The sequence below is a fragment of the Gobius niger genome, assembly GCF_951799975.1.
Source record: "Gobius niger genome assembly, contig: SCAFFOLD_57, whole genome shotgun sequence".
Classification (NCBI taxonomy): Eukaryota; Metazoa; Chordata; class Actinopteri; order Gobiiformes; family Gobiidae; genus Gobius; species Gobius niger.
Window position 1 is genome coordinate 69,933 of NW_027639070.1, and position 20,732 is coordinate 90,664.

Consider the following 20,732-nt stretch of genomic DNA (forward strand, 5'->3'; position numbering starts at 1 on the left):
GGGGGAGGAGGAGGAGGAGGAGGAGGAGGAGGAGGAGGAGGAGGAGGAGGAGAGGAGGAGGAGGAGAGGGGGTGAACATGAACAGCCCGGTGGATTCTTTTTATTTAAGCTATTTTTATATGGACAAATCAATGGCACTGGGCAAACCAGGAGTATGTTTTAAGTGTAGTCGGTAACGTAAAGTACAGGATTTATTACTCTTCATGTACTATTACTATAAATGTCACCAACTATAGGTATAATGAAGGTTAAGTCCCGGTTTAGCCCTGGTTTAGTCCTGGTTTAGTCCTGGTTTAGTCCTGGTTTAGTCCTGGTTTAGTCCTGGTTTAGTCCTGGTTTAGCCCTGGTTTAGTCCTGGTTTAATCCTGGTTTAGCCCTGGTTTAGTCCTGGTTTAGCCCTGGTTTAGTCCTGGTTTAGCCCTGGTTTAGTCCTGGTTTAGTCCTGGTTTAGTCCTGGTTTAGTCCTGGTTCAGGTCTCACCTTGAGGGTCATCTTGGCGAGCAGGTCCTGCAGGTCCATGATGCCCTGGACCAGACTCAGGAAGTCGCTGCAGGTCGGACAGGCTCCGAGAGAAACCAGAAAAGACTCGTTACAATCGATATTTCACAATCACAGACGTCCCGGGACCGAGAGGCCGGTCCTGCAGGTCCTGGGACCGAAAGGCCGGTCCCGGGACAGAAAGACACAACTTCAAACTAAAGGTTCCACTCGTGAAGGTCTGAGGTTCACAGGAGCTACATGGACGTGTCTGAAGACCTTGGACTGATCTGAATTACATCTCCAGTCCGTCCTTCTCTTATGGGTTCTGAGTCCTGGGTTCTGGGTTCTGAGTTCTGAGTTCTGGGTTCTGAGTTCTGAGTTCTGGGATCTGGGATCTGGGTTCTGGGCTCTGGGACTTACTGCGGTTGAGGTTGGGACACTGAGAGATGAATCCGTTTGGAGCGAATATAAACTTGACGTCCTGCAGCGCCCCCTGGAGACACAACACAGACACGTCTCAGGTCAAACAGGGAAAACATCGAAACATGTGGAGATCAGGGAAAAACTAATTCATATAAAGACACAGCGTTTTCTGCATAAAAACTGACGGCATTTTCAGCAACAAAATCTAAATATCACAGCCTTTCCTGCTACACGTGGATACCAAACATGTCAGGATTTGTGAATGAATAAGCGCGGGAAGAGCAGGGAGGAACAGACAAGATGGAGCCACTTCCTGATAAATCTCAGAGAAAAAAACTGGTAAAAAAAAAAGAGTGTGGGCTGATTTTAAAGTTCAAACTCAGATGTTCAGTCTTATCTCAACAGATCATCTCCCAGGATAATGTTCTAGCTCTGACCCTCAGCCTGAAGTAAAGCTCTGACCCACAGCCTGAGGTAAAGCTGCCTCAGGAGAAACACTGCTTTTTTTTTTTTTTTATTTGTATTTTTTTATTGAATTTATACATGGCACATAAATCACTGCAGTATAATACAAAAAGAAAAAGAAAGAAGAGGGAAAATACTAATAATAATAAAAATATTGAAAAAATGTAGATGAGAGAAAGATGAAAGAAGAAAAAAATAAATAAAAAAATAAATAAAAATAAGTATATAATAAAAAAATAAAAAAATAAATAAAAAATAAATAAAAAAGAATAAACTAAATAAAAAGGTGGTAGGCAGTGGGGCTAATCCAAATACAAAGTATTTAGTCAAGGCTTCTCACTTGGCAATTATTATTATTATTATTATTATGATTATTATTATTGTAGTTGTTATCATTATTACTTATCTTTTTATCTTTTTCCTAAATGCTAGGCTGTTAGCATATTAATTGTCCTTAGTGCCTTGTTTTAATTCTATTGGGTTCTGCTATAGTGTGGCCTGGGGGCCTCACAGGGCTAGATATAGAGTTGGTCTATTGTGCCTTTTTGAGAAGCGTTGACGTGCACATTATGATACAGTTACTCCATTACTGGTTGTTTTAATGTATTCCAGGTAGTCCTTCCATTTTTCAGTGCAGCTCATATTCCGGTCCATAATATTAAATGACATGTGTTCATATGAGGCCACCTTGGCAAGTTCTGTAAACCATTCTGCAAAAGGGGGTTCATCCGCATCTTTCCAGTGACGCATTATTACTTTTTTCCCAATCATGATACTGGTCTGGATGAGGTCCGATGATGTGCACCGTGTGGTCATTTGTGGATCGTTCAGAATAAAAAGGCGTGGAGTGAATTCGAAATTAGCGTGAGTCATGTTTTTTAGACATCCATAAATCTTCATCCAGAAGTTTTGAGTTTTGGGACATTCCCAGAGGAGATGTACCAGGGTTCCTTTGTTATTACATCTCCAGCAAGTGTCCGAGTCCACAAGGTTTAGTCTGAACAGTCGTGAGGGAGTCCAGTAGTAGCGATTTAATATTTTGAAGTGAATTAGCTTGATCTTAATATCTCTAGACAGTTTGTTGGTATTTTTACATATTCTTTCCCAGTCTTCATTTGATAAGTGAATTTTTAGGTCTGAAGCCCAGATCGATTTCAGAGCGTGGGTGTTTCTGGTGAAAAATTAAACTATAGTAGAAGGATGCCTCATGTCCCGATCCCATTTTTTTAACTATTTGTGATAGAAGGATTGAATGCGGAGAAACACTGCTGTGGGAAGTACGGTCCACTGAGCGCTCTCCTCTTCTTCTTACTGCATACTTTGTTTTATTATGATACAGGCGACTTCTGTTGTGATATTGGGCTGTACAAAACCATTAAACTTAAACTTAAACGTGTCTGAGCTTCATAAACCTGGGTCCAGGCTCCTGCTGTGTCTGTGCGAGCCCTGGGGGAGACACGCAGCAGAGTTTCAGAGCAGCAGCAGGAGAAACGTTATGGTTCTGTCCGGAGTCGCCCACGGCAACCAGAGTTTACAGACAGAAACATCAGAAGAAGAAAACACGTCCCTGTTTAGGTTCAGCCGTGAGAAAGGTTCCAAACTAAAGTTCAACATATTAAATCAAGCAGAGAAACGCCGTGTTTAAAATGGACTAAAAACATCCCGATAATTGAGCTGCCGTGAGACGAGTTTCCTCCTGAAACGCTGAGGTTTAAATCTCTCTTTTCTCCAGAGGCCTCGAACACATCGCTCCCTACACTGAAATAATGCCCCATAAAGCACCAGGATCATCATTCATCACAGGAGGAGGAGGAGGAGGAGGAGGAGGAGGAGGAGGATCAGGAGGAGGAGGAGGATCAGGAGGAGGAGGAGGACCAGGAGGAGGATCAGGAGGGGGAGGAGGAGGAGGAGGATCGGGAGGAGGATCAGGAGGAGGAGGATCAGGAGGAGGAGGAGACCAGGAGGAGGAGGAGGAGGAGGAGGATCAGGAGGAGGAGGAGACCAGGAGGAGGAGGAGGAGGAGGAGGGGGAGGAGAACAACGAGAGAGGGAGGAGGAGGAGGACGAGAGAGGGAGGAGGAACAGGAGGAGGAGGATCAGGAGGAGGGGGAGGAGAACAACGAGAGAGGGAGGAGGAGGAGGACGAGAGAGGGAGGAGGAACAGGAGGAGGAGGAGCGAAAGAGAAAAGGCTTTCACGGTCCAGGTGTGGAGAAGAACAGACAGAACGATCTCCAGACAGATCTGTGGAGGTGAAGCTCCCTGATCAATCACTCAGCCGTTTCCCAGCCGTACTACGACCGTCCTCCACCCCCCCCAAAAAAAAAACTCTTGGGGAATTGTGGAAAAAAAAACATTAAAAAAACAAAAAAAGAAGAAAGAAAAAAAATCTGAAACATTTTAGATTTTTTTTTTTTTTTAATGTATTATTTGAATAAAGTTTGTAAAGTTCTGAAGCAGTTTGTCGAATGTCCTCCAACATGTCTGTGTCCGTGGCTTTTCCCGCGCTTAATCATTCACAAATACTGACAGGTTTGGTATCCACGTGTAGCAGGAAGGACGCTGTAATCCAAATATGGTCATTTCCTTTGTGGGAGACGGCGGCGGCTAAAGATGAGAGGAACATCCACAAGGCACAGACGAAGAGACTGAACTTTAACAACTGTTTGGAAGAGTTTTCTTTCTGATTGGATAATTGCGCCTCATATGTCAGATAATAAAAAGACAAACTGAACCGGATCCAAAATCAAAAGCAAATCTTTAGAACCAACGAGTCACAAAATAAAACCTCACATTTAAGACGTACAAAACTTTTATCGCCATTTTTTTATGTATCATTTTTCTTCTGATCCGTTTTCATCCACATTTATGTCTCGTTTTTGACTCTACTTTCATACTTTTCTCACGAAGCTTTTAGACCTGGCTTAAGGCGAGACACTTCAGGTGAAAGTACTGATTTTTCGCAGTGGTGGAAGTGGAGATTTGTATCTGTTTTCCTCCCTTTACATCTTAGTTTTCATGTCAGATATAAAAATGATGATGTTTATTTGATGATGTTTTGTCTGCGAGGTGGGGGCGACCCGGAAGTAGAAAGGCCGTCTTTCCCGCGGGTTTTCATTCATAAATATTGACAGATTTGACATCCACGTGTCCTGCTAAGGGGCCCCGTGATGACGCTTTCACCCAAATATGGTGTTTTTCCTCCTACGAGACGCTGGAGCGGAAAAGTGGAAGAACGGGCCGAGCATGCGCACTCGCTACTAAACTTCAGGGCTGGTTTTCTCTGAATGAGAGAAGCCGCACTCGGGCAGAGCCTGAGCCCTTATAGAAGCTCCCACAGACTCCACACTTTACAGGCTGAGACACAACAACATTTAGAAGGTTTTTCCAAAGGGATTTTTTAATATCTAATTCCTAGCCTGATTTATTCAGCTTTGAAACCAAAAAAACAGGCGGAATTTGAGTTTTTACAGATTTTTTTCACTGATGATTAGTTTATTGAAAAACTGAACAAAATATCCAAAATCCCCTCTGAGAAAATCTTAGTTACTAATATGTCAATAAAATAAAACCATTTAATCTGGAACAATTCATTATTTTGATTTCGTTGCCCAAAATATAGGCAATGTTCAAAATGCCTTATTTTTATTTGAAAACATAAAATGACAGAAAAAGTGCAATATATTTTTTTCTCATATTTATATCTGTGATGTTAAGTTTCACATTGACATCTCTACATTTATTTATTTTCCCCTGTTCACCTGCAGTGTCTCGCCTTAAGAGATTAAACTGTGACACACATTTAGGTTTCGTCGCTGAAAATATCTGCCATTTTGTTTATTTTCAAATAGAAGCAGAAAACTCTGCAGCACATTTTCTGCAGGAGTTTCAAATCCATATCTCTACGTTTAATATTTCCGGTCGTCACGGAGACCGCAGAGCCCGTGGTCAGCGGTCGTCACGGAGACCGCAGAGCCCGTGGTCAGCGGTCGTCACGGAGACCGCAGAGCCCGTGGTCAGCGGTCGTCACGGAGACCGCAGAGCCCGGGTTTACCTTGAAGAGGCCGTGCTTCAGGCCGCGCTGCCCCAGCCAGGCCGCTCCGTCCCGGGCCGGGTCCGTCTGAGGGGGGTCGATCTCGCGCTCGTAGATCCTGGAACCACAAACACAATGTTCACCAATTATTTATACTCATTTTTTTCTTTTTTCATAACTATTTTCTTTCCCATTTTCCCTCCGAATTCATACATACTTTGCTCTATTTTTATTACTATCACCTCTTCTTATTCCCCAAATTTATTCCCTATTTTGTCTGTATTTTTACCCCATTTTCCCCAATTGTGTTTATTTTCTCCAGTTTTCATCTGCTCATTTTTGCACACATTTTATTCCTGCTGTGTTTCTGAGAAGCCAGTTTCTCCTCGTGCGTCCTTGACTCGTGAAAGTCGATGAACCGAAGATAAATCAGCATCAGCTTTAATGTTTCAGCCGATCTTTTGTTCTTAAAGCTTCGTTAAACCTGCTCCTTGATCAGAGTCATTAACAGAGTGTGTGTGTGTGTGTGTGTGTGTGTGTGTGTGTGTGTGTGTGCGTGCGTGCGTGCGTGTGTGTGTGTGTGTGTGTGTGTGTGTGTGTGTGTGTGTGTGTGTGTGTGTGTGTGTGTGTGTGTGTGTGTGTGTGTGTGTGTGTGTGTGTGTGTGTTAATCTGCCTCCTCGATCCGCGCCACAGCAGACGCTGTAGCTCTTTTTCTCTGGAGACGTGAACATGGTTTAGCTCACGATGGTTTAGCTCACGATGGGGTAAATAAAGTTTTCAGTTTGACCTGTGAGAGCCTAAGGCTTAAGAAAGAACGCAATGTAAACCAGGAAGTGAATGTCAGCCGTGTTTCCATCAGTGCAGTCGCCTCCTCTTGTGACGCCCCCTGCAGGTGGCGGAGGCCAATGGCACATATAGCGCCACCACGAGCCTGCGCCGCCCCGTGCGCCGCCACAAGATCTGGCCCAAGGTGTGTTAGTTTTTCTGTTTGTGGAAATGTGTTAAAAACAAAAAAGCATTTATCAAACCAGGAGATGAAATCTTTAACAAACTGACAACAGCTGCGTCATCTGCAAATACTCTGTGTTTGTACGAGACAAAGAGCAGTGGAGAGAGGCAGCAGCCCTGAGGAGAGCCAGTGTTCTCAGATCAGGGGAATCCACTTTCACTGTGTTAAAAAGTCAAAAATCCAACACAGCAAATAAGTCTTTTTATATATGTAATATACATATATATACATATACAACACTCGCCCTCCTCAAACTCAGGTCGTGGCTTCATCACAACTTCACCATCGAGTCATGTGACGTCGATGTTTATCCTGTTTATATTTTCATATGAAACAAAGTCTGGGTTTGGAACAATATTTCAGGTTTGTACAGACTGCAATTTCATTTCCTGAGGACATTCAACTCCCGGCCTCCCTCTCTCCCCGTTTCCCCCCTCTCTCATCCCCCCTCTCTCCTCCCCCCTCTCCCCCCCCCCCTCAGGTGTGAGTATAGAGCCATCCCTCTCCCCTGTCCCGCTCTCTGATGGAGCTGTCACCGGTTTAAAGAACTGTCCCATCGACTCTCACAGACTCTGTATAAATCTGAGCCGCAGCCTCGTCCGGCGGCGCCGTAAATCCACCCGGACGCCCCGTCTGCGACAGTCCATTCACCGAGCTGCCAGAGCGCGCCGTTCCCACGATTTACCGAGCAAATTATACTCCAGAGGACAGGGAGGGGACCAGAGGACGGGGACGGGACCAGAGGACGGGCCCAGGACCAGAGGACGGGAGCGAGACCAGAGGACGGGCCCAGGACCAGAGGACGGGCCCAGGACCAGAGGACGGGCTCAGGACCAGAGACCAGAGGACTGAACCCAAACCAGAGACCAGAGCGCGCCGTTCCCACGATTTACCGAGCAAATTATACTCCAGAGGACGGGCCCGGGACCAGAGGACGGGCTCAGGACCAGAGGAAGGGCTCAGGACCAGAGGACGGGCTCAGGACCAGAGGACGGGCTCAGGACCAGAGGACGGGCCCGGGACCAGAGGACGGGCTCAGGACCAGAGGACGGGCTCAGGACCAGAGGACGGGCTCAGGACCAGAGGACGGGCTCAGGACCAGAGGAAGGGCTCAGGACCAGAGGACGGGCCCAGGACCAGAGGACGGGCTCAGGACCAGAGGACGGGCCCAGGACCAGAGGACGGGCTCAGGACCAGAGGACGGGCCCAGGACCAGAGGACGGGCTCAGGACCAGAGGACGGGCTCAGGACCAGAGGACGGGCCCGGGACCAGAGGACGGGCTCAGGACCAGAGGACGGGCTCAGGACCAGAGGACGGGCTCAGGACCAGAGGACGGGCTCAGGACCAGAGGAAGGGCTCAGGACCAGAGGACGGGCCCAGGACCAGAGGACGGGCTCAGGACCAGAGGACGGGCCCAGGACCAGAGGACGGGCTCAGGACCAGAGGACGGGCCCAGGACCAGAGGACGGGCTCAGGACCAGAGGACGGGCTCAGGACCAGAGGACGGGCTCAGGACCAGAGGACGGGCCCAGGACCAGAGGACGGGCTCAGGACCAGAGGACGGGCCCAGGACCAGAGGACGGGCTCAGGACCAGAGGACGGGCCCAGGACCAGAGGACGGGCTCAGGACCAGAGGACGGGCCCAGGACCAGAGGACGGGCTCAGGACCAGAGGACGGGCCCAGGACCAGAGGACGGGCTCGGGACCAGAGGACGGGCCCGGGACCAGAGGACGGGCCCAGGACCAGAGGACGGGCCCAGGACCAGAGGACGGGCTCAGGACCAGAGGACGGGCTCAGGACCAGAGGAAGGGCTCAGGACCAGAGGACGGGCCCAGGACCAGAGGACGGGCCCAGGACCAGAGGACGGAGGACGGGCTGGGCCAGGTTTCAATGTGAGCAAATGTTAGGAAGTAATATGTTACAAACTAAAACCAGAGAGAGTTTGGGCAGTTTTTGACCTGAACACCCACGTCCTGATCTTTGAATACTTCACAAAGCCCTGCAGGAACCCCGTGGACCATCAGTTATTCTGTACGTGAGTCTAACTTCATACAGGACCATTCACTTGGAAACACTGAAACAGTGGGACATGATCTTAAACGGTGGGTTCATGAAAACCTCTTTGTGACATCATCAGGAAGAGGCTGAGAACAGGATGTGTGTCTGGAATGAAAGCCGCCATGAGCCGAGTCCTGCTGCGTCTGGAGACAAAAGGAGAGAAGTGGAGGAGAACGAGCAGGCCGAGGTCCCACCTGCAGGAGGAGAGTCTGCAGGAGGAGAGTCTGCAGGAGCGTCTGCAGGAGGAGCGTCTGCAGGAGGAGAGTCTGCAGGAGGAGCGTCTGCAGGAGGAGAGTCTGCAGGAGGAGCCTCTGTGTTGTTTATATCTGGGCACTGTCAGGTTTAACGGATACAGCGCCCCACATTCCCCCACATATCCTCACATTCCCTCACTCTGGGGGGGGCGCTGTCGGGGGGGGAGGGCGCTCCCTGTTCTCCCCCGGGACGCGACAGCACAGATAAAACTAACGGGAGCAGCTTCTCCTCAAACAACCTGCTCCACACGCGGGAGAGTCTCATTACAACATCACATGGACGTCATTACTCAGCGGAAATACTGCAGTATTTGCTGTGGGAAGTACTTCAGTATTCAAAGGAGTAAGTTCAAATCACTTTAAAGACAGACACTGCAGCAGATTTATGATGCGTGAGTGACATCGTTGATCTGATGAGGAGGGGCTTTGAAACACAGAGTCAGGTCAGGCGACAGTGAACGGTGAGGATGAGGACCAGGACCTGGACCTGGACCTGGACCTGGCCCTGGATCTGGACCTGGACCTGGACCTGGATCTGGACCTGGACCTGGACCTGGACCAGGACCTGGACCTGGACCTGGCCCTGGACCTGGATCTGGATCTGGACCTGGACCTGGACCTGGACCTGGATCTGGCCCTGACCTCCTGCAGCCTGAGACCCTCAGTACAGGTGTGTGTATGCCCCGGCAGAGTGTGTCTGCAGTATCTGCTCCTCACATTAGTGTAATGGCCGCTCCGACAGCCGCCCGTGTGTGAAATGGAGTTGGTTTTCCCTAATATACCGTCGCGCTCCGAGGCTGATGCTCGGGGAAGTCACCGAGGCGACGGAGGAACATTTCAATCCACATTAGCCACGTCCACCGCACTAATGCCACACGAGAGAGAGACGAGAGTCCAGGCTCAGAGATCAGCCTCCAAACAGATCGAACACTGTCTCTGTAAAGCTGGTCAGGGCCTGGAGCGCCCCCTGCAGGCGTCACGGGTCCAACCCAAACCACAGAGCCCTGCCATGACCTGCACCACGTGTACTTTGAAGGATGAAAAGGCCAAACCCAGGGCAGAAGAAGAGAAGGTGCTAAAGGAGGAGGCGGAGCTTAGACGGAGTGTTATTAACGGCTGTGGAGCTGCAGTGACAGCGTCTGCTCTCAGGTCCATTCATCCTCCTCCTTTAGTGAGCGCTGGCTCCTCAGAGCTCCTGATAATGAGCAGTGGACATATATTATAATAAAATATAACCACGAGGAGCCGGGTCCACTTACGGCGTTTCTCATGTGCGATGTTTAAAATAAGCCTTCAAATATGTTTATAATTAATGTGAGAAAAGACTAAAGAAGCTACAGAGTAAATGTGATGTTTCTGTGATCAGATGTTTATGAAGAGCAACATCAGATACATCTCACTCTAGAGAACAGGACTGAAGCTGCCCTGTTTTAAGCACACGTTTCAGCCAATCCTTGAGAGCACCTGTGTTTGTCCACAGTTTCTCCATTACTCTAGAGCAGATATCTCCAACCAGGAGCTCACCAAAGACTTTCTACATCTCTACACGCTTGATATCTCAGATTTTAGATGCATTTTCTGTTCATCCTGAACCTGCTGAACACAATCTGTGAACCGTTGGTTCAATATAGTAAAGTAAAAGGACTACGTTCAAGTCACTGTCTTTGAAACACCATCTTGGCGAGTCATTCTTCTCCACCTAAGCTGTATTTTTCACAGGTGTTTTTGAACATAAGTAAATCTCCCATGTTCATATTGTGTAAAGTAGCTCGTCGGATAAAAAAGGTTGGAGACCCCCTCACCTCACAGTACTAGGACTAAAGCCTGGAGGTGGAGCGATGACATCATCACTTAACAAACGTATACATGCCTTTCAGTCATGTGACGTTTGTTGTTTTGGCGGCCATTTTGAATACATCCAGTTCTACAACATGCAACAATATCTCTACTCAGGATGAGAACGAAAGACAACAGATTGACATTTTTATGTACTCTTAATCATTGCTCAAGAAGCTACGATAAGAACACGGCCCCAGAGAAGCACGTTTATGTGATTAAACCGGAGAGTCAGTGTTTAAGATGCTAGCTTGCTACCGGTTAGCATTTAGCTTCAACAGCTCAGCTCTGACAACATGTGACAGAGGTCAGAGGTCAGAGCTGTTACTGTAGTATTTCCTCAGTGTCATCGATGTGAGACACACATGTGTTTATCGTGTTGAAGCCATTGACAGTCGCTAACCGGTAGCATGCTAATGTGTTCTGAGACTCTGAGACTCTGTTGCCAAAAAATCACAGAGAAAGGTTTTCTGTTTCCTCTTCTTCTTCTTCGGCAATTATTACAAGAACATGTATAAATGCCACTGTCAAATCAGTTGTTTTTCATTTTCATCCTGAGAAGAGATATCGCTACATGTTGTAGTACTGCATAATGCTACTTCGGTATTCAAAATGGCTGCCGGAACTATGTGTGATGTCATTGGCAACGCATGTATAGAACGTGCTTTAACTGTTGCTAATGCTAATCAGTGACCCTGAGCAGAAGTGTCCGGGCCTCGGTCCCACAGATCCAGCACAGATCCCCCACAGATCCAGCACAGATCCAGCACAGATCCCCCACAGATCCCCCACAGATCCAGCACAGATCCAGCACAGATCCCCCACAGATCCCCCACAGATCCCCCACAGATCCCCCACAGATCCCCCACAGATCCACCTCAGATCCCCCACAGATCCCCCACAGATCCACCTCAGATCCCCCACAGATCCCCCACAGATCCCCCACAGATCCCCCACAGATCCCCCACAGATCCACCTCAGATCCCCCACAGATCCCCCACAGATCCCCCACAGATCCACCTCAGATCCCCCACAGATCCCCCACAGATCCCCCACAGATCCCCCACAGATCCCCCACAGATCCACCTCAGATCCCCCACAGATCCCCCACAGATCCCCCACAGATCCCCCACAGATCCCCCACAGATCCCCCACAGATCCCCCACGCTCGTAAGTGTCCACATGAAGCTGGAGTTGCTGATGAGGCGAGTCGAGGCTGGATTGAAGCGTCCGGTGCTTTGCTGCACTGAAGACAAAGATCTTCACTCCCTCCTCACTGCACTGACACTTTGAGGCTCCTTGTCACGGATGTCGATGAAGAGAAGGAGGTTCCTAAACGTCTCTACTCTTTTTAGAATCAGCCGAATCCTCACCTGTGCCTCACGCTCCCGTGTTTACGCCGCGGCCTCAGGATCAGCTTCACATTTTCAGCCGCGATCATGGGATTTTTGTGCCAAATCAAACAGAAACGAGATGTTTTTCTTCAAATACAGAATCTGGGACATCGCTGTAATATTAATGACAGAGCAAAGCACTTCCTGTCCCCTCGTCCCCCCCGTCCCCCCCCCCCGTCCCCCGCCTGCTTCTGAAGGCAGTTTGATCCGTTAAAGCGGCACATTTCCTGATGTGAATAATGCAGACGTGTCTGACGTGCCGCCTGTCAGAGCCGGCGTTTCATCAGCGAGACGAGCTCAGACCCGTGAGGGGAGAAGAGACGGAACCGAGAGGGAAGATCTGCACGTCAGGACATGTCCCACGGTCACGGCAGAGACGGAAGCTGCAGGACGGGCGTCTGGAGCTGCAGGACGGGCGTCTGAAGCTGCAGGACGGGGCGTCTGGAGCTGCAGGACGGGGCGTCTGGAGCTGCAGGACAGGCGTCTGAAGCTGCAGGACGGGGCGTCTGAAGCTGCAGGACAGGCGTCTGGAGCTGCAGGACGAGCGTCTGAAGCTGCAGGACGGGGCGTCTGAAGCTGCAGGACGGGGCGTCTGAAGCTGCAGGACGGGGCGTCTGAAGCTGCAGGACGGGGCGTCTGGAGCTGCAGGACGGGCGTCTGAAGCTGCAGGACGGGCGTCTGAAGCTGCAGGACGGGGCGTCTGAAGCTGCAGGACGGGGCGTCTGAAGCTGCAGGACGGGGCGTCTGAAGCTGCAGGACGGGGCGTCTGAAGCTGCAGGACGGGCGTCTGGAGCTGCAGGTCACAAACGAGAAACAGGAGAAACCTTTGGAGAGAAAGGACGTCCTGTGATCATGAAGACGATACGACGCAGAGGCACAAAGGAACGTCCAGATGTTTCCCTGATCGTTCTTCTAAAGGGATTCACAGTGTTGGACATCAGACTGGATCAGTCAGATCAGATTCATCACATTGTCACTGTGATAGTTTCAGAACAGGAGGCAGTAACAGCCCTACCCGTCTGTCTGTCTGAAGCTGCTCCGTTACTGTCAAACTCATGAGATGCCCAGAACCTGTCCTGGTGCAGCCCGGTCTCATGTTCACGCACAAGGTTCTGATGGAAACAAAGCCCAGTTTTTTGTACAAAGGCTCATATTCAGTCAGTTTGTTCTCAGACACAAAAGTAACTCAATGAAAAGATCTGCTCCGTCCAGAGGAAACGCCTGGAACTCCCCTCCTGTGTGTGGAAAACACCGGCCTGTCCCTTTAAGGATGGTTTAGGTTTATTAAACTTTCACACTCGTGATGAGCTCATCCTACTGACCAGGTTATTCCAAGATGACGACTCCAGGAGTCACAGGGCTCGTGCTGTGAAAGAGTGGATCAGGGAGCACCTCTGGGAGCTCCTCTGGGATGTGCACAGAGGTCACACTCTCCCATCATCCATATAAGACCTGCCCCGGCTCTGTAGAGGCTGCACAAGCTTTTCAACAACCCGGTTTTACGCCGTTGACTCTTTACGCCAGGGGGAGGAAGTTTTCTTAGGGAGGGACGGTTTTTGTCATTGTAAAAAGACCGAGGGCCGAAGTCGCCAGTTTTAGGCCAAAGTAAAGCACTACACTGGAAAAATAACATCTTAAATGAGATAAATGACTTAAAATTGCTTGAATAAAGGTTCTTCTTTGTTGTTTGAGTCTGTTTGGACTAATGCAAGCTAAAGATACAAATGCTGATGCCAATGGAACAAACATGAAACCCGCTCAAGAGAATAATGGCTTGTTCAATTGTTAAGATGTTTTATAATATCTAAGACCAGACCAAATCTACTCAAACTTTAGATTCAATCTCTTAATTCAAGTAGGTTTCTGTCATTTCTTCTATATTTTTTTATTCATTTTTCCAGCGCACTTTCTACAAATGCCAGAGTTGTACATGAAGTGACCACATTGGGTGTATTGACAGTATTTCTCTCATTTAACCTTAAAAATGTACTTTCTGATTTGTGTCATTATCTTTATCAAAATCACCTTGAGGTGCTGTGCTGGAGAGCCGGATTTGGCCCCCGGGCCTGACGTTGCCGACCCCTGTTTTACGGCGTCGACTCTTCACGGCTTGTGTTTTGGTCAGAGCGTCGTCAGCGCTAAACAAACGCTCGGACTCTTGAACGAGTTCCCGGTCGCTCCCCCGTAAACCCTTCAGTCTGAGAGAGGTTTATATCAGAGGAAACTGAGTGGAACGTGTGGGAGGACGAGTGAGGACGAGAGGGACGAGTGTGGACGAGGGAGGGGGGTGGGGGGGGGGGGGTGAGGACGAGGGGGGGGGAGACGTCTGTGTTTGGGCAGGAGAATATGAGCGTGAAGCGTTTGTGATCGTAATGAGACCAATAACGGCTCGATCCAGGCGCAAAGTCGCTCTTTCGGGTCGTTATGGCGACGATAACGACGGGGGGAGAGAGGGGGGAGTGAGAGGGGGAGGGAGAGACATATTCCCGCCGTAAACCCCCGTCTGTTGGACTGATCCGCCGTGCGGGACTTTATCCAAACATGTTTCTCACAACTGTGCTATTCCAGCCCCAGCTTTACCCAAATCTAAAACCTTCTGGAGCTCATGGGTCACGCCTCGTCTGAAAGACCCACAAAACTCTCTTTATCATCACTTTAACACTTTTTTGTTGCGTTTTTCTCTTTTCATGCAACGTTTTCCTCCAGGTCAAGCTGGAGGCCACGTGCTGGTGAAGGCGGAGCTAAGTGTCGGGGAAAGGCGGAGCTAAGTGTCGGGGAAAGGCGGAGCTAAGTGTCGGGGAAAGGCGGAGCTAAGTGTCGGGGAAAGGCGGAGCTAAGTTTTGGGGAAAGGCGGAGCTAAGTGTTGGGGAAAGCCGGAGCTAAGTGTCGGGAAAGGCGGAGCTAAGTGTCGGGGAAAGGCGGGGCTAAGTGTCGGGGAAAGGTGGAGCTAAGTGTCGGGGAAAGGCGGAGCTAAGTGTCGGGGAAAGGCGGCGCTAAGTGTCGGGGAAAGGCGGAGCTAAGGGTTTTGGGAAAGGCGGAGCTAAGTGTCGGGGAAAGGCGGAGCTAAGGGTTTTGGGAAAGGCGGAGCTAAGTGTTGGGGAAAGGCGGAGCTAAGTGTCGGGGAAAGGCGGAGCTAAGTTTTGGGGAAAGGCGGAGCTAAGTGTTGGGGAAAGCCGGAGATAAGTGTTGGGGAAAGGCGGAGCTAAGGGTTTTGGGAAAGGCGGAGCTAAGTGTCGGGGAAAGGCGGGGCTAAGTGTCGGGGAAAGGCGGAGCTAAGTGTCGGGGAAAGGCGGGGCTAAGTGTCGGGGAAAGGCGGAGCTAAGTGTCGGGGAAAGGCGGAGCTAAGTGTCGGGGAAAGGCGGAGCTAAGTGTCGGGGAAAGGCGGAGCTAAGTGTTTTGGGAAAGGCGGGGCTAAGTGTCGGGGAAAGGCGGAGCTAAGTGTTTTGGGAAAGGTGGAGCTAAGTGTCGGGGAAAGACGGAGCTAAGTGTTTTGGGAAAGGCGGGGCTAAGTGTCGGGGAAAGGCGGAGCTAAGTGTTTTGGGAAAGGCGGAGCTAAGTGTCGGGGAAAGACGGAGCTAAGTGTCGGGAAAGGCGGAGCTAAGTGTCGGGGAAAGGCGGAGCTAAGTGTCGGGGAAAGGCGGAGCTAAGTGTCGGGGAAAGGCGGAGCTAAGCGTCGGGGAAAGGCGGACCTAAGTGTCGGGGAAAGGCGGAGCTAAGTGTCGGGGAAAGGCGGAGCTAAGTGTTGGGGAAAGGCGGCGCTAAGTGTCGGGGAAAGGCGGAGCTAAGTGTTGGGGAAAGGCGGCGCTAAGTGTCGGGGAAAGGCGGAGCTAAGTGTCGGGAAAGGCGGAGCTAAGTGTCGGGGAAAGGCGGAGCTAAGTGTTGGGGAAAGGCGGCGCTAAGTGTCGGGGAAAGGCGGAGCTAAGCGTCGGGGAAAGGCGGAGCTAAGTGTCGGGGAAAGGCGGAGCTAAGTGTCGGGGAAAGGTGGAGCTAAGTGTCGGGGAAAGGCGGAGCTAAGTGTTTTGGGAAAGGCGGAGCTAAGTGTCGGGGAAAGGCGGAGCTAAGGGTTTTGGGAAAGGCGGAGCTAAGTGTTGGGGAAAGGCGGAGCTAAGTGTCGGGGAAAGGCGGAGCTAAGTGTCGGGGAAAGGCGGAGCTAAGTGTTTTGGGAAAGGCGGAGCTAAGTGTCGGGGAAAGGCGGAGCTAAGTGCCGGGGAAAGGCGGAGCTAAGTGTCGGGGATAGGCGGAGCTAAGCGTCGGGGAAAGGCGGAGCTAAGCGTCGGGGAAAGGCGGAGCTAAGTGCCGGGGAAAGGCGGAGCTAAGCATCGGGGAAAGGCGGAGCTAAGCGTCGGGGAAAGGCGGAGCTAAGTGTCGGGGAAAGGCGGAGCTAAGTGTCGGGGAAAGGCGGAGCTAAGTGTCGGGGAAAGGCGGAGCTAAGTGTTTTGGGAAAGGCGGGGCTAAGTGTCGGGGAAAGGCGGAGCTAAGTGTCGGGGAAAGGCGGAGCTAAGTGTCGGGGAAAGGCGGGGCTAAGTGTCGGGGAAAGGCGGAGCTAAGTGTTTTGGGAAAGGCGGGGCTAAGTGTCGGGGAAAGGCGGAGCTAAGTGTCGGGGAAAGGCGGAGCTAAGTGTCAGGGAAAGGCGGAGCTAAGTGTCGGGGAAAGGCGGAGCTAAGTGTCGGGAAAGGCGGAGCTAAGTGTCGGGGAAAGGCGGAGCTAAGTGTCGGGGAAAGGCGGAGCTAAGTGTCGGGGAAACGTATCACAAAAGTAACGAGCTACAGAAATATATGACTTTCATCAGTGACTCACACAACATACGTGAATATATGAGATCCAGATTCAGACGTTGCTTCTCCCTGAGGGTCAGCTCCATCCCATAAAAACAGGACAGGAGATAAAACACTTACACATAAATAAATGATCACCAGAGAACAAACACCTGGAGCCATAACTGATCTAAGACACGTTAATGAGATTCATCCTCGTTCAGCTGAAGGTCTGAAAGACAACAGATGACCAGTCTCACATCATAGCGCCCCCCAGAGGCCGTCAACACACACTCAGAGGACAGGATGTGCTCTCTTTCACAACATGCTGGATAAAACCACGGGTCAGGAGCAGGACTCACTGACTCTGCACAGACCTCACACCCTCTGTACCCTCACTGCGCCCTGTTACCGTCAGGGCGCAGGTTCAGGTCCCACTGAGGACAAAGAGGGCGACCTCCTCCCCCCTCTCTGTTTTTATCGGCCCGTCTTGACACTTAATAAAAGAGGAAGTATTATTATTTTTACTCAATTTATATTTTGCAAAAAGAGACTCAAAGTTACATGTAGAACAATATATTACATTTTGAAAATACAAAATTGATCTATTGTTGCTGTCACTTTATGTCTATTTTTGTTGATGTTTTGAAGCTTTATTCAAGAAGCTTTTAGATTTGGGTAAAGTCAAACTGGAGGAAAAGTGTTTAAGAGGTTAAAGCTGCACATTTATCAGTAAATCCACAGTTTCATGTTTCTATAACGGAGCCGCTCCTCGTGTAACGGACCAATGAAAGATAAACCTGAAAACAGAGGAATCTTTCACCTTAAACGCTCTCGTCTCCCTCGTCTCCCTCGTCCTCCTCGTCTCCCTCCTCTCCCTCGTCCCCCTCGTCTCCCTCCTCTCCCTCCTCTCTCTCCTCTCTCTCCTCCTCTCCTCTCTCTCCTCTCTCTCCTCTCCCTCCTCTCTCTCCTCTCCCTCCTCTCCCTCCTCTCTCTCCTCTCTCTCCTCTCTCTCCTCTCCCTCGTCTCCCTCCTCGTCTCCCTCGTCTGCCTCCTCTCCCTCGTCTCCCTCCTCTCCCTCCTCTCCCTCCTCTCCCTCCTCTCCCTCGTCTCCCTCGTCTCCCTCGTCTCCTCCTCTCCCTCCTCTCCCTCCTCCTCTCCCTCCTCCTCTCTCTCCTCTCTCCTCTCTCTCCTCCCCCTCTCCCTCGTCACGGCGAGTCTGAGCTGGGATGTTCAAAGCAGATCCTCCTGATGAAAGTTGGCGTCGGCGTGAGTTAAACGGGTCCTGAGGTGGTCGAGGTTCGTCACGCGCCTCGTTGGACACGCAGGTGCAGGAGCGAGATAACGGCGCCGGAATCCCCGTCAGCGAATCACAGCAGGGCGGAGGTTATCAGGAGGCGCCGACATGACAGAGGGAGGTCTTTAAGAGAGTTCACTCTGACCTATATGAGGTCTGAGGTCATCAGGAGGCGCCGACACGAGAGAGGGAGGTCTTTAAGAGAGAAGAGTTCACTCTGACCTATATGAGGTCTGAGGTCATCAGGAGGCGCCGACACGAGAGAGAGGGAGGTCTTTAAGAGGAGAGAAGAGTTCACTCTGACCTATATGAGGTCTGAGGTCATCAGGAGGCGCAGACACGAGAGAGAGGGAGGTCTTTAAGAGGAGAGAGAGGGAGGTCTTTAAGAGGAGAGAAGAGTTCACTCTGACCTATGTGAGGTCTGAGGTCATCAGGAGGCGCCGACACGAGAGAGGGAGGTCTTTAAGAGAGAAGAGTTCACTCTGACCTATATGAGGTCTGAGGTCATCAGGAGGCGCCGACACGAGAGAGGGAGGTCTTTAAGAGAGAAGAGTTCACTCTGACCTATATGAGGTCTGAGGTTATCAGGAGGCGCAGACACGAGAGAGAGGGAGGTCTTTAAGAGAGAAGAGTTCACTCTGACCTATATGAGGTCTGAGGTCATCAGGAGGCACCGACACGAGAGAGAGGGAGGTCTTTAAGAGAGAAGAGTTCACTCTGACCTATATGAGGTCTGAGGTCATCAGGAGGCGCCGACACGAGAGAGAGGGAGGTCTTTAAGAGGAGAGAAGAGTTCACTCTGACCTATATGAGGTCTGAGGTCATCAGGAGGCGCCGACACGAGAGAGAGGGAGGTCTTTAAGAGGAGAGAAGAGTTCACTCTGACCTATATGAGGTCTGAGGTCATCAGGAGGCGCCGACACGAGAGAGGGAGGTCTTTAAGAGAGAAGAGTTCACTCTGACCTATATGAGGTCTGAGGTCATCAGGAGGCGCCGACACGAGAGAGGGAGGTCTTTAAGAGAGAAGAGTTCACTCTGACCTATATGAGGTCTGAGGTCATCAGGAGGCGCCGACACGAGAGAGGGAGGTCTTTAAGAGGAGAGAAGAGTTCACTCTGACCTATATGAGGTCTGAGGTCATCAGGAGGCGCCGACACGAGAGAGAGGGAGGTCTTTAAGAGGAGAGAAGAGTTCACTCTGACCTATATGAGGTCTGAGGTTATCAGGAGGCGCTGACGAGAGAGAGGGAGGTCTTTAAGAGGAGAGAAGAGTTCACTCTGACCTACATGAGGTCTGAGGTCATCAGGAGGCGCCGACACGAGAGAGAGAGGGAGGTCTTTAAGAGGAGAGAAGAGTTCACTCTGACCTATATGAGGTCTGAGGTCATCAGGAGGCGCCGACACGAGAGAGAGGGAGGTCTTTAAGAGAGTTCACTCTGACCTATATGAGGTCTGAGGTCATCAGGAGGCGCAGACACGAGAGAGAGGGAGGTCTTTAAGAGGAGAGAAGAGTTCACTCTGACCTATATGAGGTCTGAGGTCATCAGGAGGCGCTGACACGAGAGAGAGGGAGGTCTTTAAGAGAGAAGAGTTCACTCTGACCTATATGAGGTCTGAGGTCATCAGGAGGCGCCGACACGAGAGAGAGGGAGGTCTTAAAGGGCGCACTCACACTTGTCCATCCGAACCGCGCCCAAGCGCTGGAAGCCCCTTCTGCGCGGTCCGTTTGTGCAGTGTGAGTGCAATCAATCCGTGCCCGAGTCGGACTCGGTTCCGGACTTTTTGTTTTTTGTTTGCGCACACGCACAGATACAAGCGGCGGTTGTCTGGGCGGGTGCATTTGTAACGTAAAACAGTGAGAAAAGGCTGTATTTATCAAACGACCGCTTCGCTCCCGGGCGGCTCCCCGGACCCCCGGCCACAAACCGCTCGTCTCCCCGACCGCTCACTCCCGACGCCCTGGCCGCTTCACACTCGTCTCTCTGACCGCTCACTCCCGACGCCCTGGCCGCTTCACACTCGTCTCCCCGACTGCTCACTCCTGACGCCCTGGCCGCTTCACACTCGTCTCTCTGACCGCTCACTCCTGACGCCCTGGCCGCTTCACACTCGTCTCCCCGACTGCTCACTCCTGACGCCCTGGCCGCTTCACACTCGTCTCTCTGACCGCTCACTCCCGACGCCCTGGCCGCTTCACGCTCGTCTCTCTGACCGCTCACTCCCGACGCCCTGGCCGCTTCACGCTCGTCTCTCTGACCGCTCACTCCCGACGCCCTGGCCGCTTCACGCTCGTCTCTCTGACCGCTCACTCCTGACGCCCTGGCCGCTTCACACTCGTCTCTCTGACCGCTCACTCCCGACGCCCTGGCCGCTTCACGCTCGTCTCCCCGACCGCTCACTCCCGACGCCCTGGCCGCTTCACACTCGTCTCCCCGACCGCTCACTCCCGACGCCCTGGCCGCTTCACGCTCGTCTCCCCGACCGCTCACTCCCGACGCCCTGGCCGCTTCACACTCGTCTCCCCGACTGCTCACTCCTGACGCCCTGGCCGCTTCACACTCGTCTCTCTGACCGCTCACTCCCGACGCCCTGGCCGCTTCACACTCGTCTCTCTGACCGCTCACTCCCGACGCCCTGGCCGCTTCACACTCGTCTCCCCGACCGCTCACTCCCGACGCCCTGGCCGCTTCACGCTCGTCTCCCCGACCGCTCACTCCCGACGCCCTGGCC

At 51.3% G+C, this 20,732-nt stretch overlaps 1 protein-coding gene across 1 annotated transcript in view; it reads right to left on the minus strand.

Annotated features, from left to right (window-relative positions):
* The window catches only part of LOC306982943 (protein kinase C-binding protein NELL1-like), a gene marked incomplete at both ends in the record, with an annotated part of 170,190 nt that overhangs the window by 16,739 nt on the left and 132,719 nt on the right, over positions 1-20,732 (minus strand). The window contains 3 exons of the mRNA XM_079583387.1: positions 481-563; positions 901-973; positions 5,420-5,516. Of these exons, the coding sequence (XP_079439513.1) occupies positions 481-563; positions 901-973; positions 5,420-5,516 (253 nt within the window). The remainder of the gene's footprint in view (positions 1-480; positions 564-900; positions 974-5,419; positions 5,517-20,732) is intronic.